Source organism: Ailuropoda melanoleuca, chromosome 7 (genome assembly GCF_002007445.2).
Source record: "Ailuropoda melanoleuca isolate Jingjing chromosome 7, ASM200744v2, whole genome shotgun sequence".
In the NCBI taxonomy this organism is placed as follows: Eukaryota; Metazoa; Chordata; class Mammalia; order Carnivora; family Ursidae; genus Ailuropoda; species Ailuropoda melanoleuca.
In genome coordinates this window covers 40,383,726-40,402,797 of record NC_048224.1, presented here as the reverse complement: position 1 = coordinate 40,402,797, position 19,072 = coordinate 40,383,726, and the positions used below count along the sequence as shown (strand labels likewise).

Below are 19,072 nucleotides of genomic sequence, written 5' to 3'. Positions count from 1 at the left end.
GGTTAAAGGATTAACTCCTCAGGAAGACATAACGTTCATGAACATTTATACACCTGACACAGAGCTCCAAAGTATAAGAAGCAGACATTGAAAAAACTGAAGAGAGTTATCAAAAATTCCACAATCATAATTGAAGATTTCCACATCCTTCTCTAGGCAGCTCATAGAACAGCTAGACAGAAAAATTAGTCAAGATAGGGGCGCCTGAGTAGCTCAGTCAGTTGAGTGTCTGACTCTTGACTTCAGCTCAGGTTGAGGTCTTGGGGTTGTGAGATTGAGCCCCACCTTGGGCTCCACACTCAGCAGGGAGTCTGCTTGGGAATCTCTCCCTCTGCCCTTCCCCCACCTCGTGTGCACGACACTCTCTAAATAAATAGATAAATAAAATCTTTTAAAAAAAGAAACATTAGTAAAGACATACACTACCTGAGGAACGCTATAAGAAACCTTGACCTAATTGGTGTTTATAGAACATTAACTCTACAACTGTAGAATATACACTTTTCTCAAGTGGACGCGATGTAGACACCAAGAGAGAAAATATGCTGGGCCACAAAACCAGTCTCGGTACATTTAAAAGAACCGAAATCATGCAGAGCATGTTCTCTGACCACAATAAAATTGTGGTTGGGTTCTCTGGAGGCAGATACTGAGAAGGAGCTGGAGGAATCAGGTGTTTATTAAAAAGCAATACCTATGAAAGGAAGGAGGAAAAGCAGGATTGGACAAAGGAAGAAGTTTACATCCATTGCAGGCCCAACAAAGCCTCTGCCAACCTGGTGAAGAGCTCTGGATTGAGTGTTTTTTCCTACCCCCTGTATTATACACCCATCTCGCTCATTCAGCAGATGCAGGCTGCCCTGTGAAAGGCATGACCTGGGGGTGAGGCGGCTCTCTGTAACAGGCCTACTTCCAAGTAGCTGACAGCTAGAGGTTGACTTCTTCTTGCACCCCCCATAGCCAAGCAGCAAGTCCTTCCTTGCAGAAGAATCTGGATATGCAACTCTATGTCCATCATAATACTTCCCTTGCTCAGTTCTATAGATATAGATATATAGATACATCCTCCAGAATTTCTGGGTCCCTTTTTGCCTGGGGAGACATCACAAGAGAGAATTAGTGGGATGAACTGCAGCTTCTGCTGCTATAGTGGTCCCAGGGTCATAATAGATAACTCATCATATCACTACTCCACTATCCATTCTCAGCTGCCTCTGCTGACATAAAACACTGGCCATTTTGCCCTTCTTAGACCTGAACCTGTACATTTACAGTCACAATGGGGCAAGGGGTACTAAGTGGATCACTGGGTTCTGTGTTTTCTTTCCTGCCCACATTGTGTGATAGGAGCTCAGTTTCTACTGATGTCAGGATTATTCACTTCTTCTAAGATAGTGATACCTCCTCTTGCCTGCTGGTTCCTGAACACAAAGAACTCGGAGTATTTAGGCATCAACCTGAAGTTTCCATAAGGGATGCTGATGTAACAGTGGTGGATGCCATGTGCTTGCTTATACCTGCTGTTCCTGAATGTTCCACCTGTATCTTAAAATGGATATTTTCTAAACCCACTTAATTCATGACTTGATGGCTTTCACAGGTTCTACTCATATTGGGAAGATCTGGTGGAGTAGTCATTTAGTGTCCCGTGGTCATGTATTTGGTCTTTACCTGGGTGCGACAGCCTGCCAACAGATGTTTTATGAAAGCATCTAATCCTGCACTGCAGACGGCCTGGGCTTCCTCCAAAATTTGAGGAGCCCATGTTGTTCTCCTACTGGAGCTTGCCACAAAGTCCTCATGGTGTCCATTCCCCACCACTGATACCACCAATACCAAGGTTCAAATAAACATCAGCAGAGTATGTATGTGAGAGTCTATTTATGGACTCTCTGCTCCATTTATCTGTTTATCTATTACATTAAATTGTTGCCAATATTACATTAAATTGATTCCTGTAACTTTAGACTAAGTTTTGAAGTCAGGTAAAGAGAGTAAGCCCTCCCACTTTGTTTTTCTTTTTTAAAGTTGTTTTAACACATATTAAATTTTGAGAGTATTGCCAAGTGTCTGCCACCCATCTACATGTATATGGAAATAATTCCATACTTGATTTCTTCAAATTGGATATTACCAATTTAAAAAATTTTATCAACATGGAAAAGTTCATTGTTTAATTTACATATCTTTAATTATTNTTGTTTAATTTACATATCTTTATTATTTTCCATTGGATTTTTGATCTGTGTCTTTATAATTGTCTGAAGACGTGTTTCTTCGAAATAATTTGGTCTTTGACCTGCTTAAATTCTCTTGTATGTTAAAAATACCAGCTTGTAACCTGAATCCTCATCTTTCTCTCTCTAAATATACAAGCTTCTTGAAGACTGGTATTACCTTGGTGTTTCTATTTCCTCAGTTCACATTTATACTTCAGTACAATTCGGTAGGGCTCTGTCTTCATCATTACCATGAAACAATTTCTAAAAAGACCATCTTGCTATTATGAAATCCATGGGACACTTTTTGTTCTTATCTTAGTGGACTTTTGGTTGCATCTGACATTTGATGCTTCCCTCTTCCTTGAAATATTTCACCATTAGTTCCTCTGACACCATTCTTCTTGATCTTCTGCTCCCACCCTCTATCCTCTGTTCCCATCATCAGTTCCTCTTTCTTTTATCCGACACCAGTTGAAACTTTCCAGGCCCACCCTAGGTTGTCTTGTTTTTTCCATTGTATGTGCTTTCCCTGATTGCATCTTTTTTCTATAATAATCAGAACCACCAGTTTTAGGTGCATTTTGATTATATTTGGTTGACTGAAGGCAATACTTGTATTATAAATTTGTGTCCAAGTAAGTAGCTATCACACATTTGCACACATCTGCTGCACATAAGATTCTATTTTTTTCTGATGTGCATTATGCCATTTCCATGGATTGTCCGACCATGTTTCCTCTTACCTTATAAGCCAGCTGAGAGTAGAGTAGAATATTGAACAGAACACTCCCCCACCACTACCCCCACAACATGATTAACCTGGAGTATTTGGACAGTAAGAATTATTTTCATTGTTTGAGAAAGACGAAGTATCCTAAGCTAATGAGAGTAACATAACAATTCGCCAGAAAGTATTCTTAATGTATATGTGTACGACTCTAAAGCAAGAAAGTACCTTTATCTGGATTATGAAATAAAACATCTTTCGGGGCACCTGGGTGGCACAGTGGTTAAGCGTCTGCCTTCGGCTCAGGGCGTGATCCCGGCGTTATGGGATCGAGCCCCACATCAGGCTCCTCCGCTATGAGCCTGCTTCTTCCTCTCCCACTCCCCCTGCTTATGTTCTCTCTCTCGCTGGCTGTCTCTATCTCTGTCGAATAAATAAATAAAATCTTTAAAAAAAAATCTTTCATTATTTTATCTATGTATTTTGCTCTATCTTGTGTATCTCTATTCCTATCTCTAGGGTGATCACACGTCACAGATCGCCCAAAAGAGGTTTTGTGCCAGTTGTCCAGATACAATTATTAATACCACCTCTTTTCACGGTCAGAGCTGACAAATTATATTGATATCTTTGTCTCTTTACCAACAGAAATTAATTGATATTCAAAAGACATTCGCTGAAGCATAGTGTAGTGTAGTGTCTAGGCGCGTAAGATCTGAGTTAGACTTTGGGAGTTTACATCTTGGCTGCACTACTAACAAGCTATGTGACTTTTTGGTGCCTCAGATTCCTTCTCTGTATAAGAGGGATAATAATGGTTTCTCCCTCAGCATTAAATTGAATCAGGGGTCAGCAAACTTTTTCTGTAAAGGAACAGATAGTAAGTCTTTTAGACTTTGTAGGCCATATGATTTTTGTCACAACTACTCAACTCTGCCATTATAGCACAAAAGCAACCATAGACAATACATAAATGAATGAGCATGACTGTGTTCCAATAACACTTTATTTATCAAAACAGACAGCAGGCCAGATTTGCCTCCGGGCTCTAGATTGAAGACCTCTGAATTAGATTATACATGTGAAAGAGCTATTAATTTGGGCCCTCACAAAGCATAAGAGCCTCCCCCGGTTTTTGGCGTGGAATTTCCCCCCAAAATAGGAGTGTGTGAGACTTCCTAACAGAGGGAACCACCTGAACATAGATGTAGAGGTGGGATTAGTCTGCTGTCACGTATGGGAGAAGTGGTATCTATCTACTGTTCTTCTACTGAGACTTCCCTTCTTCACCTTGTTTTCCTGACAAACTCCTGCTCCCCCTCTAAGACTCAGGTTTTAAAATCATGTCCTTAGCCTTTCTGAGAGCCCCTTCCCACACCCCCACCACTACCGTCCCGGTCCCAAACCGAGCTAGTTACCTCTTACTGTGCCCCACAGCACCAGTCATGCCTCTGTCGGGTCACTGATCACACTACCTTGCATTACCAACCATGACAATAATGAGTGTGTGTGAGTCAAGGAAGGAATGAGTTTTACCTCATGGGGGAAGACTCAGTAGACATGAATATGTATTAAACACAAAAAGGGAAACTAAGCTGATTCTGACAGTCTTGCCCTGAGTAGCTGTCAGACCCTAGGGGAGAAAAGACACAAACACTGCAAACCCCAGAGCCAGGCAGCGATGACTGTGATAGAGGAAAGCATCTGCAGCTGTGCCCATAAAAAGGCACAGATGCCAGAAGGCTCTAGAAAAAAACTTAGAACAGGATATTTGAGCCCAGCTTTGAAGCACAAATAGAATTTTTCCTGACATAAGGTTGGGGAGGACACCCCAGAAGCATGACGTCCACTGTATCTGACTGAAAGAGCTGAGTGAACCCAGAGAATTAATCCATAGTGTTGTTCAGCATCAGTTAGGGCTGGATATTTTGTAGTAATGTTCAAAGATAAACTAAGACATATTAAAATTTTAAAGTTTATTTGAGCAGTAGTAACTGACTCGAATTGGGCAGCACCAAACCACAAGAGGTTAGAAGTGCTCCACTGACATGAGAGAGGCAAGACTTTTATAGGTAAGACCCAGCAGCAAGGTGAGGAAATTATTTGATGGCCTATAGTTAAGCAGTTGTCTTATTCGGGAAAGTCTCGTTTGTGATTGGTTTTGATTTCTTAACCTTGGGGCATTTACAGGCTTAGGTTTGGGTTTGCTTACTAGGGTTGCTAAGGCATTAGAACCACCTCAGTCTAACAGCCTCCTTTTTAGTTTAACAGTAATAAGGCTATTATATGGTATTTATTATTTAAAAAAAAAAACGACAACTGCATGGGTTCTGAAGTGCTTTTCATTGACACTGAGCCTGAAATTTTCTTCTTTATGTCAGCAAACACTGAAATACCCAAACGAGTATTTTACGATCTTCTTCTACTTTACAAATGAGAGACCTGAGGGAAAGCGGCTGGCCCAAAGCCACAGAGCAAGTTGAAGACCAGGTGGAGAAGAAGACCTAGGGGTTCTGAATCATCCTACAGAGTTTATCCTCAAATATTTCCCCTCTGCTGCTATCTGATGTGTCTTTAGCAGGGGCAGAGTCTCCCCATCCCAATCTGGGAAAGCGTTCCCAGAAAAGGACATTTTAATTTCATTTTCCAGGACGGCAGGCTGGAGGTCATCAGATGAAAGCATTCTGACTTTCCCTCCCCCAGCGCTATCTCTCAGGGAGTATCTTGCTCCATCCTGGCTTTTCCACCTCAGTTAAAACCTAAATTAAATAACCTACCTCAGTACGCATACTATTATCTTTACTATACCTAACACTGGGAAAGTGAGGTAATGTGTTGTGGATCTACTGACTTGGTCTGAGACTGACGCTCCTCGTTTGCTTAATAAAAGGAGTGGCTTCTCCTATTTCCCCACCTTCATTTGCACCTTGCGCTGCGTTTCCATTTTCTACACATCTTAGCTGGAGGGGTCCCCTGACTCCATCCTCGGATACCTGGGAATCTTTCCTACTTTATGTTTTTGCTCCCGCATTGTCCCAGTACATCTTTTCAGTAGCTCCCGTATCCCAGTTCTAACTTCCCTTTCTCTTAGCACTCTCTGCTGTACGGCGCCCGCATCTACTCGAAATATGGCGCCTCCCTCTCCGTCACACTTTTCGCTCACTAGGCGCGGCCATATTAATCCTCAGGCTCAGGCCGACTAAAAACCCGGTAAGTCTCGCGATAGAAGCAGGTCGCCGGTCCGCTCCGGCTTCCGCCGTTAACACCGGAGACTCCGCAGTCCTGGCGGCGGGAGGGGGCGGCCCTAGCGCTCAGCTGAGGGCCCTGCTGGCGAGGCTGGGAGTTGAGGGGTCCTGTTTTCAGAAAAGGAAGTTTCAGTCCCTGGCTGCGGTGTTGGGAGTTAGGGCATCATGTTTGGTCAGCGGCTGAGCATCTGTAGCGGTCCGTAATTTTCGGTCTTAATTGTGGTTATTAATTAAACAGGCCCGCTCAAAATAGAGTTTGCCGCCAGGTGAAGGTCGGTACTTAGTGGTGCTGCTGGTAGTGGATTTGAGGAGGTTTCAGCGACTGACTGGGAATTTGTGGGACGAGGAATTGGGCGTTTCTGTGTGATTCTGAGACAGAGTCACGGATTGGGGTCACATAGAAATCAATGGTTGGGTCCCGAAGGCAGATAACCATCTTTAGGGTTATTCGGATCGGTGTGTGGGGGTAGTAGTGGGCTACTGTTAGGAGCCTGTGTGGTAGCTTGGGGAGCAGATGGCTCGTTACCAGTGACTGGGGCTCCAGCCCTTAATAATAACAGTTTGCATTCAGGCTGCACTCCACACATAAGGATATGAGGGTCAGAGGAGAGTTCCCATCCTTCCCCCCGAGGTTCTGTTCCCATCCCCGGATCTATCTGGTGAATGGACTTCAGGCAATTTATATTCTCTACTACTGTCTTGTAGTTAGCTAAGTACTTCAAGCCGAATTCTCTCAAAAACCCTTTCTCAAAGCTTTACCTTTTCCCTTTGCCAGTCTTTCAATCGTTGTGCTTTCTCTGGATAATTTCAACCACATTCATTCAATCAGCTTTCACCTTTAAAGCCATGACTTGCCAGTCTATAGCACCAGTCCATACATTTCTAACAAGCTCCAGATTCACAGTAGCCAACTGTGTCCTACACATCTCTCTGAGGTTTACTCACAGAACCTCAATGTTAACATGATGGAAATAGACTATATCATCTTCCTTCTCCATACTTCACCTGCTCGTCCTACCATGTTCATCATTATGAATAGCATCACTCTCCTTCTAGGTGCCCATAGTACAAACCCTGGAGACATCTAGTTTTCTCCCCATCCTCCCCACGTTGGATCAATCTTCTGATCCTGGTGATTTTGCCTCCCTGACATCTCTCCAGTTTGTCCTCCCCATTCCCACTGCCATGGTCTTAGCCAGGCTTCATCATCCCTTGCCGTAAACCTGTATCAGGAAAACCCTGTATCAGAATGTTGGACGCAGTGGGAAAGTCAGAGGAAGGAATGGCTGAGTCCATCCAGGTGACATTTGAAAAGGCTTTCTAGAGGAGGTGACATTTGAACTGAGCCTATAAGTTTGAAGTGGTCCTGTAAGTCTGTGGATGAGAGTGACTGTTACAGCTTATTGAACTTACTGAGCTAGTGAATTGTGCCCTTTAGAACTTCCTTCATATGAGTTTGGGTTAAGAGGTCAGTAGGACACTAGCTGCTAAAAATAACAATCTTTTTTTAATTTAAAAAGTAACAGTTTATTCTAGGGAAACTGAAAATGCTAAGTAGAACTCCATAGAAATCACTTGTAATTCTACCACCCAAAGGTAACCATAACATTTTGATGTTTGTCCTTTCAGACACTTTTTTCTATCAAATACATTTCTTTTCAATATATTTATTATTTTATAACCCATTCTCTTGCTTTGTAATACAACAAGACCATTTCTCCAAGTCTGTAAGTACTTTTCTAAGATAATTTAATGACTATCTAGTATTCTATACTTCGGTAACTGTTTTAACCAATCCCTATTGTTGAACATCTAGGTGGTTTCTGCTTTTTAAGTGATCAAGCCGCATTGTGATGAATATCCTTGCAGCTATATCTTTATGTACATCCATGCTTTTTTTTTTAAGGATAAATATCTAATTATAGATTTATGGGATCAAAGGAGGAGAAACTTCTTAAATATATAATGGGATACACATCCGCAAAGGTAAAACATGCCGTGGCCTGACCCTTTCAGAACTGTAGCAGGTTGATGTTATCACGGCATAATCTTTTGTGGACCCTCATAGGAACCTTGGAAAGGGGCAGTCTCTGAAGCGTAGTCTTTTACGTAGTTGGTTATGGAATTTCTAGGCTCATGATTCTGGGAATCACAGGGCAGGCCCAGATTCTCAAGGTGGTTTTCTTTTTATCCCCTCCCTGCTCATCCCAGCTCTGCCTGTACAGATATCTGCGCCTTCTGAAGAGCAACAGAAAATGACCGAGTCTCAGGTGAGTTATTTATACCTCGTATTGTTTTCCAATTTATTTGAGGCAGTTTAAAAGAATTAATTCAGTTAAATGAAAAAAATGTAAATAGAGATCTGGGAAAATAAAATAGAAGATCTAGAAGAAGATCTATAGAAGATCTATAGTCGTAGAAGTTATAAGCTCTTTCATAGTTCACTACAGCTGAGCAGATCATCTACAATGATGGGATTTACAGTACATATTAAATGTGATATTTTCTTGAGGGAAGTAGAGAATTTTTGGCATTTAGGTTTGAAATTATTCTCTTGATGCATACATATTATGTAGTAGGCCATGTCTTTAACATTTACCAATAAGTAGGGGACTTCTCCGTAGCTGTTTCTTAAACCACTTCTCAAAATAACTACAGGGCAGAATAACAAGGCAGAATTCAATTTCTAGGCAGTAAAATCGTGGGGCCCAAGTACATAGCTGTCAAAAAATCTGCCTTGATTTGTAAATAAAGGTTTGTAAAATTTGTCCAAGGAATTAATATTATTAAAGGTCATGATAGTATCAGTTTTAATTTACAGTTTTTAACCAACAAATAATGAAATATTTTTCCTTGAAAATGCAATAGGTTGAGAGCCTCAAAGTGTATATCAAGTGAGTATGCTTCATTGATAGTGGAAATCAAGTGAATTTCTGTTGATTTATCACTCAGCTAAACACTGCTAGCAGGCATCTTAATGGTTGTGATTGTCATATGTTTTTACTTGAAGGTATATATCTAATTTTTATCTATCATGTTCCATTGGTTATACCCACTATATAGCGCACAGTTTCAGTATAGTCTTCAAAGTGGGGAGCATCCATTCCTTAGGAGATATGCACGGTGATCCCCTGGGGTATGGGGAGAAAAGATGAGAACTACCTACATCTCTCTCTCACTCTCGCTCTTTTTTTTTTTAATTTTAGAGAGAGATGAGTGGGAGAGTACAAGTGGGGGTGAGGGGCAGAGGGAGAGGGAGAAAAAGAATCTCAAGCTGACTCCCTCCTGAGCGCAGGGCCTGACATGCAGGGCTCGATCCCATGACCCTGAGATCATGACCTCAGCTGAAATCAAAAGTTGGATGCTCAACCAGCTGAGCCACCCAGGCACCCCTACCTACATCTCTTTTTAATGACCATAATATCTCAGTATTGAGATACTTTATGTTTTTTTTAAAAGGTATATATTATTGAGGTGTGTGTGTGCATGCGCACGTGCACGCATTCAACTGAAGAATGTCTTATCAAGAGTCGTTAGAACAAAAGACATTCCTGTCATCCAGGAAAGTCTAAGGATTTTAGGAGTTCTGTGTCAGGAACCAGAGTCAAGATTCAAATATTAGAACAAAAGATGCTCATCATACCTTTATTGCTTAGGAAATTCCAAGGGTTTTAGAAATTCTGATTAGGAGCCAGCAATGAAGACCAAAATATATGTTTCTTATTGTATCACAATATCTAGTCTCTGATTTTAAAAGTTTGGGGACTACTGGGTTATGTACCTATAATTCTGCACCCAGTTTCAGTGTGTGGGGTTTCTTCCCCATACCACGAGGCAATCTCTGATGCCAGCTGGCTGTCCAACAATTCAGCTCAAATTTGACACTACCCACCTGGAGATAGTGTCAGATCCTATAGGTTAAGAGCTCAGTCCCACAAGACTGCCCTTCACTTCAGAAGCCAATCACAAGTCCAAGTGTTACCTATGCTTCTGACTGACTATCTGTAAATCAGAGGTTCCCACAACACCCTCCTTTGGTTCTATTAATTTGCTAGAGTGGCTCCTAGGACTTAGGAAACCAATTTACCCACTCGATTTCCAGTTGATTAAAAGGATATTAAAGGATACAAATCAACAGCCAGATGAAGAGATACATGACACAAGGTCCTGAACAAGGAAGCATGGAGTTCAAGGCTTGGCACCTGACACCTGGCATGTGGAAGCCTGCTGGTTCCCCAACCTGGAAGCTCTCTGAACTGTCTCGGGTCTTCTGGAAGCTTCATGATGTGGGCATGGTCGATTAAATCATTGGCCATTGGTGATGGATTGAATCTCCAGTCCTACCTCCCTCCCCCAAAATCAGGAGTGGGACTGAAAGTTCCACTGGTCTACTCTTGGTTGGTTCCCCTGGTGACCAGCCACCCCCTCCTTAAGTGCTTTCTAAAAGCCACCTTATTAACATAACAAAAGACACCTTTATCACTTCCATCACAGGAAATTCCTAGGGTTTTAGGAGCTCTATGCTAGGAACTACAAAGACCAAATATATATTTCTTATTATAAATCACATTATCAGTACTGTTAGTACTGTAACGGAACTAGCGTGAGTTTACTCCTTGGTGAGTCACAGATAGAAACTATACCAGGGTGAGTTATCTCACAAAGGAAACTTAAACCAAAGTTAATTTGGGCAACAGAATTTTTGTGGTGAAATATAAAATTTTCCGCTTCAACCATTTTTAAGTGTGCGATTCAGTGGTATTAATTATGTTCACAATTTGTGAATCCATCACCACTCTCTGTTTCCAAAACTTTTTCCTCATCCCAAACAGAAACTCTGTACCAATTGAGCAATACCTCCCATTTCTCCCTTACCCCCACAGCCCTTGGTAACCTCAAAACTACTTTCTGACTCTATGAATTTGCTTATTCTAAATATCTCATAGATGTGGAATCATATGAAATTTGTCCTTTTGTGTCTAACTTATTTCACTAAGCATGTTTTTGAGGTTCATCTATGCTGTCGCATATATCAGAACTTCATTCCTTTTTATGGCAGAGTAATAATTCCATTATATAAACACATTTTGTTTATCCATTCATCTACTGATGGACACTTAGGTTGTTTCTACCTTTTGGCTTCATTGTAAATAAAGCTACTGTGAATATTGGCCTACAAGTATGTCTTTGAGTACCTGTGTTCAAATCTTAGGTACAGACCTATGTCAACCAAAATTCCTGGAATGCAAAGATTTAGTCAGAGGCAAAGGAAAGCTTTATTGCCATACAGTGTGTAAACTGGGGAGATGGCAGCCTTCAGCTACAACCAAAAGTGTGCTTTGAAGGGGAAGGTTTATGTTTGGGGTTAAATAGGCAAAAACTGCAAGTCTGTGCCCTTATCCAGGTTGGTTAGACTCCAGTCCTAAGTCCACTTGGCATTCCTGGTGGCAGCTTCAGGATGATAGGATGTGTTACAAGGGATTTTATGGATTTTGTTGACTTTTGTACGGGTTTGTCACCTCATGCTATGCTAACTGGTTTTGTTTCTCATGGTCGTTTGGGTTGGTTAAAATTGTAGTTTCTCTCCCTTGAGATAAAGGCATCCATCTTGTCTTTTAGCTGGTGCTGTCCAATTATTGGGATCTTTTGGTCTCACTCCGTAGTGGAGTTGCTGGATTATATGGTAATTCTACATTTAACTTTTGGAGGAACTGCCCAAGTGTTTTCTATAGCAGCTGCACCATTTTACATTCCCATCAGCAACGTATGAGGGTTCCAATATCTCCATGTCCTCACTAACACTTGTATTTTCCATTTTGTTGGTTAGAACCATCCTTTTAGGTGTGAAGTTGTATCTCGTTGTGGTTTTGACTTGTGTTTCCCTAGCGATTACTAAGGCTGAGCATCTTTACATGTGCTTATTGTCCATTTGTGTATCTTCTTTGGAGAAATGTCTATTAAAGTCCTTTGCCCATTTTTAAATTAAATCGTTTGCTCTTTTACTGTTGGACAAGTAAGTCCTGGATTCTACCTCTCCCCTCCACCCAAACCTGCTCTTTCTTATTTTCTGGACTTGAGTAGGATGCCAGTTGCTTAGCCTGAAAGCCAAGCACTCTTAAGTTGATTCCTCGCCTTCCCTCATCTTCCCACTGTCTTTCAGATATACCTCAGTTGGATTTGATTAACATCAAATTTAAAAACTGAATTCTTATTGAGGCAGAACCTAATCATGGTTTGAAAAATAAGTAAAAACAAAGTAGTACTTTATGACTAACCGATCATAAATTATTCTATTCTTCTTATTTCTAAGTAGATATTTAAAAAATAAATTGACCAGATTAAATATTGCTTATGTTTTATTGTATTTATTTTAATTTGAACTTTAAAAACAATGGTTTTGTTGTATTTAATTTTTATAAGCTCTATAATGGAAAATGCCAACATACTCAAAAATTTAGAGAACAGTTTAATAAACCCCTGTGCTTCTTCATATATTTCCAACAGTTATCAGTGTTTTTCCAATCTTGTTTCCCCTCCCTCTTCCTTTATTTGTTCTCTAGAGTTTTTTTGTTTGTATGCTTTTGTTTTTAAGCAGGCTCCATGCCCAGTGTGGAGTCCAGTGTGGGGCTTGAACTCACAACCCTGAGATCAAGTCCTGAGATGAGATCTAGAGTCAGATGCTTAACTGACTGAGCCACCCAGGTGTCCCTGTTCTCTAGAGTATTTTAAAGCAAACCCAATGTGACATTTATCAGTATATGCTTGTTTTATAGATTTCTGTTATCTTCATTTCAGGAACTGATACTGGTTTTTCCCTTTAGTGGTTTCCTTTTAAAAGCATTTATTTAAGTAAAAGCCTTTGAAACTATTAAGTCAAAAATAGTGTGAGTGACATGCAGATAGTAAAAATTGTGAAAACAGTAAATGAATAAATGATGTCTGAGCATTATCCCAAAGGTACAAACAGTTCTCTGAATTTTCCATATTCTTTTTCATGTCCCCATGTCTTTTTTCTTTACTCCTTTCTCCATGCAGAATGATATTTCTCCCACCTCCATATCTTACTGGAGTTTACACTATTCATTTTTAACATTTCAAAAAATGTTATTTTATCTTTACTTTTTAAAAAAATATTTTTACACCTTTCATTATTCATTTTGTGTAATTTTACATCTTCTACAAAAACCCAATCCAACCTCCCAAAATAGAATCACTTCTTCTTTCTTATGTCTATTATAACCCACTTAATACTTAATGACATTTATCTATTTACTTGTCTGTCTCCATCTACTAGTCTGTAAACTTCCTGTGTTTTCTTCATATTTGTATTCTGACCATCAAATAAAGCTAGTTGTGTTGTGGCCTAATATGTGCTTATTGCTGGAAAGAAAGGATGAATTGTTCTCAAGAGCAGAGTTTTTCTAATAGGAGTTCTGCTTCTCCTACTTAGTAAAACTGGCCTCATAGTAAACGTCTTCTTTAATTTATTATGATGAACTCTGCATGATTAAGCATCCTTTACACACTACCTAGTGTTTTTCACTTTAGAGTGAACAGGAATGTCCTGTTACAGGGATTTGTGTCATTCAAGGATGTGACTGTGGACTTCACTTGGGAAGAGTGGCAGCAGCTAGACTCTGCTCAAAGAAGCCTGTACAGAGATGTGATGCTGGAGAATTATAGCAACCTTGTTTCAGTGGGTAAGAACACCTTCTGTCAGAGGGTACTGGATATTAGTTACCTGCTGCTGTGTAACATTTACTTCTAAATTTAGTGGCTTAAAACAAACATTTTTTACTAACAATCTCTGTAGGTCAGGAGTTTGGAAGGGCTTACCTGGGTGGTTCTGGCTTGTGGTCTCCCATGTGGTTATAATCAGATGTTAGCAGCAGCTGCAGTCATCTGAAGGCTCGACTGAGATTGTAGGATCCGTTTCTAAGATAACTCACTCACATGGCTGTTGACAGGAGCCTTCAGCTACTTGTTGTCTGTTGGCAAGAGATCTCAGTTCCTTACCATGGGGGCCTGTTCTCATGATATGACAAACGTCCCCAGATAGAGTGATCCAAGAGAGTCAGGAGGAAGTCACAGTGCCTTTTGTGACTAAGTCTCTGGAATCACATACCATCACCTCTACCTTATTGTGTTTATTAGAAATAGTTACCAAGTCCAGCCCATGCTTAAGGGAAGGAGAGGACTTCTTGAAGGGAAGAGTGCCAAGGAATTTAGGAACATATATTAAATCCACCATTGTACCCAATTGACTGCCTTTCCTTTCTTATTTACTAAAAGCTGCTGGGTCTCTGCATGTTTAATGAGCTTCCTTTCAAGCTACAAAGGTCAAAAGAATATTGATTTTGAGTACCAAATACTCTAGTGGACTGGGATGAAAAGAAAATGGGTGCTGCATCCTGCTCATTCTTTGAGGGTTAAAGACAATGGTCTGTGCCCAAGTTCTTAGTTTTTATAGATTAATTGAAATAGAACATATATAATAAAGTGCTCAAATCTTAAATATACAGATTGATGCATCTTTTTCCTATGTTATTTAACCATCACCCAGATCAAGGTGTAAAACATTTCAAGCACCCTAGCAGGCTCCCTTTGACCCCTTGCCATTTATCTCCTCAGAGATAACAACTTGTGGCTTCTATCACCATACATTAGTTTTGTCTGTTCTTGAACTTCTTCTAAGTGTAGTCACTGTAATTGTCTGGCATCTTTCATTTAACATAGTCTGTGAAATTCATCCATGTTGTTGCACATGACAATATTTGTTTCTCCGTACTGTTGCATCATATTCCATTTAATGAGTATAGGGTAATTCATCAACTTATCCATTCTACTGTTGATAGTTATTTGACTTGTTTCAGATTTGGGTCATTGAATAAAGCTGTTATGGACATTCTTTTTTTTTTTTTTTTCTTTTAATCTTGTTTGTTTTTGTCTTTTTGTCTTTTGTTACTTTTTTTTTAAACTCTTTTTATATCCATTTTTGTTGTTATGGACATTCTAATATGCATCTTCTAGTGGAAATAAGCATTTTATTTCTATTGGGTATACATAGGAATGGAATTTTTGGGTCATGGGGCACATGTATATTTAGCTTTAGTAGATAGTACCAGGCAGTTTTCCATAGAGGTTATACCAATTTATTTCCTACTAGCAATGTATGAGAGTTCCATCAACATCTGGTAATGTTAGTCTTTTTAATTTTAGCTATTCTGGTGCATATGTGGTGGGCTTGAGTTCTAGGATGGTTGGACGTCCACTAATGCCAAGTCCTGTATCATTTCCCATAAATAGGGTGTCAGTCTCTGAAGTCAGATGTAATCTTATTGAAACAAGGAGAACCATGGATGAAAGAGGAAGAAATCTCAAGTTGGGCCTATTCAGGTAAGTGAGAACCTGACATATGGGAGACAGGGATGTAAGATTAGTACTGATTAATGAGACATTTGTCTTTGAAATATTTATTAGGAAATCATTCTTTAAGGCCGTAGATGTCTAGAAATGACTGAAGACAGTGGGTGTGGGATCGTCAAATACCTAAATAACACTGTTACATGTCTAACACCCATGCAATCCATTTTCTTTGCTTAACTTTTAGAAAGAGAGGTAACACCTTATCTGTACTTTGGATCGTATTTATACCCATGTCATGTAGGACATTTCTTAATTAGTTAACCTCCCTTTGGCTAACATCTTCAGCACCCTATTCTTCCAAAATGGGCTTATACTCCTCCCTTTATGCATTCACCCAGTCTTAGATATGCCTTCTATCAGAGTAACTTACTGAATGATATTCATATCCTTTCTAATTACCTTGTTTTTCTCACCTTCCTTTCAGTGTGATGTCTTGGAGTTACAATCTTTTGCTTTGTGTTTTTAAATTTTTTAGATACTCCGGTAATATAAATATTCCTTCTTTGCCTGTCTTTGCCTTCTCCTTTTTCTCATTTCTCTGTGACCAATTTTACTGGATTTTTTTTATGTCATTTTCAGTATCTTGGTTGTTTTCTTGCCTTTTTCAGTGCTGCTTATTAAATTCCCCTTACCCACTGCCCACACATTGTAATTTAATCTTTCATTTTCACCCCGAGCTTAACCAATTCTTTTTCATCAACCCATTTTTTGTTTTTTTGTTTTCTTTTTTTTTTTTTTAAATAAGTTCTGATTCATGGTGGTTTTCCATGTCCTCAAATGCTTGTTTGAGTATATTTAATTCTGTTTGGAGTTCAGACAAAATTTTCTTTTGCTTTATGGCTAGTTGTTGTTGTTGTTTTTGGTTTTGGTTTTGTCAAATTTCCTCTGTTTATATCTGCACAAATTCATTTCCTGATTTTCTGTAGTAGTTCTCTATGGACTATATTTTTCTTTTGTTCATTTTTGTTACACTACAGTGTTTTCAAAAGATTTTTAAATATTATGGAATCCTTCTCTGTTAATATAGCAGGGCCTTTCCCTCCTTCCTTTCTTTTGGGATTGAAGAGGAGTTTTGGCTTTTCTGATTTTGTGGTTCTCTTTGTCTTCCAGGACCCTGAATTTCCCTTTTTCTTCTTTCCCCATTACCACCACCCAATTATGAGCAGGTATTTCTTCCTTCCCTTTTTGCCTTTCTTTCTTTCTCTGAAACTGCCTGTTCTTCTAACTCAGAATTTCCCCCTTTTAAATAGAGCTGTCCCATCCCATGCTTTTTGTGTCATCTGCTTCTTTAAGATGCATGTACTTGGAAATCCCTACCCTGTAGTTGTGCTTCTGCCAGGTTACTTATCAAATATTTATGAATATTTTTATATGTAGTGTGGATTTAATCTTTCTGCTGGTCACTTGAACTCACCTTCAGTCTCCTTTGCTAGCATCCTCCTCTTTCTTTCCTGAAATGATTTTTTGATCTGCTTCTGCTCTTCACAGAGCCTTGTGCTGGATTGGCGCTGGTGCCATGTGGGACTTTGACACTGAGTTCATCAACTCTTCTTTTTCCATTGCTCCCTTGCTCACTCCTTTTTCTTTTATGTCTGTTTCTTCTTCTGTCTTTGAGTTTTAAGGTCATATTCTTACATTTCAAAGCTGACTGTGCTCATTAGCAGATTTCTATTTATTTCTGTTAAAATGAAGAGCTTTATTTGCTTTTGTATTCTTCAGAGCTCAAGAGTGAAGTAACACCATTTACATTTGGGCCTTTTTCAGACTTTGGTATTAGACCCAAGATGAAAGAATTAAGACCATGGAAGAGCATTTCTGAACAAGTGATACTCCATAACATGATTGTATACTCAACTGTTGAAGACTGGAGATTTGAAGATGAGATAAATCACCAGAAAAACCAAGACAAGTTTTTGAATCAAGTTGCATTCATTAACAATAAGCCACTGGCTGAGGAGATAGATCATGGATGTAACAATGTACTGAGGAAAGGAATTCATCTGAACAGAGCATCTAATGAACACATCATAGCTTTCATGCAGAAGTCATACCTCTTTGTACAACCGAAAATTCTAACCAGTGAGAAATCATATAAATGTATTCAGTGTGGGAAAACCTTCAGTGGAAAGTCAGGTCTCATTGTACATCAGAGAATTCATACGGGGGAGAAACCATACAAATGTAATGAATGTGAAAAAGCCTTTATTCAGAAGTCACAACTCTCTGTACATCAGAGAATTCATACAGGAGAGAAACCCTATGAATGTAATGAATGTGGGAAAGCATTCATCCAGAAGTCAAACCTCATTATTCATCAGAGGATTCACACAGGGGAAAAACCCTGTCAATGTAATGAATGTGGGAAAGCTTTCATCAAGAAGTCAACACTTAGTGTTCATCAAAGAGCTCATACTGGGGAGAAACCATATGAATGCAGTGACTGTGGGAAAGCCTTCATCTGGCGGTCACAGCTCATTGTACATCAGAGAATTCATACTGGGGAGAAACCCCATGGTTGTAATGAGTGTGGTAAAGCCTTCAACAGGAAGTCAGATCTAAGTGTACATCACAGAATTCACACTGGGGAGAAACCCTTTGAGTGTAATGAATGTAAAAAAGCCTTCATTCAAAAGTCAGATCTCATTGTACATCAGAGAACTCACACTGGGGACAAAAGGTATCAATGTAGTGATTGTGGCAAAGCCTTTATCCGGAGCTCACAGTTCATTGAACATCAGAGAATTCATACTGGGGAGAAACCCTATGAATGCAGTGAATGCAGAAAAGCTTTTATCCAGAAATCACAGCTCATTGTGCATCAAAGAATCCATACTGGGATGAAGCCGTATGAATGCACTGAGTGTGGAAGAGCCTTTAGTAAGAAGTCACACCTCACTGTACATCATAGAATACACACTGGAGAAAAACCCTATGAATGTAGTAGTTGTAGAAAAGCTTTCAGTAAGAAATCTACTCTCATTGTCCATCAGAAAATTCATATGGAACAGAAACCCTTTTAATGGAATAAGAAAACTTTAATTCAATGATCAAAATTTCATCACACATCATAGAATTCATAAAGTCTAAAAACTCTATGAATGTACTAAATAAGGGAAGGCTTCAACAATAGCTCCCAAACTATTAAGCACCAGAAAACTCATACTGAGAAGCAATTTTGAAAAATCATGTTTCCAAAAAATTACATTGGACATCTTGGTTCAGATCTAATAGTAAAAGTTTTTTTTTTAAGTATGTAGAAAAATCTCAACCACATATGATTAGCTTGATCACTTGTAGTACAAATTTTTTAAATGAGTGAGTACAGTTGACCCTTGAACAGCATGGATTAGAGTCATCCTATGCAGTTGAAAATTCATGTATAACGTTTGACTTTCCAAAAACTTAACTACTAATAGTCTGTTATTGACTGGAAGCCTTACTCGTAATGTAAA

At 39.4% G+C, this 19,072-nt stretch overlaps 1 protein-coding gene across 1 annotated transcript in view; it reads left to right on the top strand.

Annotated features, from left to right (window-relative positions):
- The first annotated feature begins 6,201 nt into the window (after positions 1-6,201).
- The window catches only part of LOC105240560 (zinc finger protein 420), a 34,215-nt gene continuing 21,344 nt past the window's right edge, over positions 6,202-19,072 (top strand). Inside the window, 5 exon segments of the mRNA XM_034664311.1 lie at positions 6,202-7,790; positions 8,406-8,464; positions 13,768-13,894; positions 15,501-15,590; positions 17,385-18,635. Coding sequence (XP_034520202.1) covers positions 8,450-8,464; positions 13,768-13,894; positions 15,501-15,590; positions 17,385-18,635 — 1,483 coding nt within the window. The 5' untranslated portion in view covers positions 6,202-7,790; positions 8,406-8,449.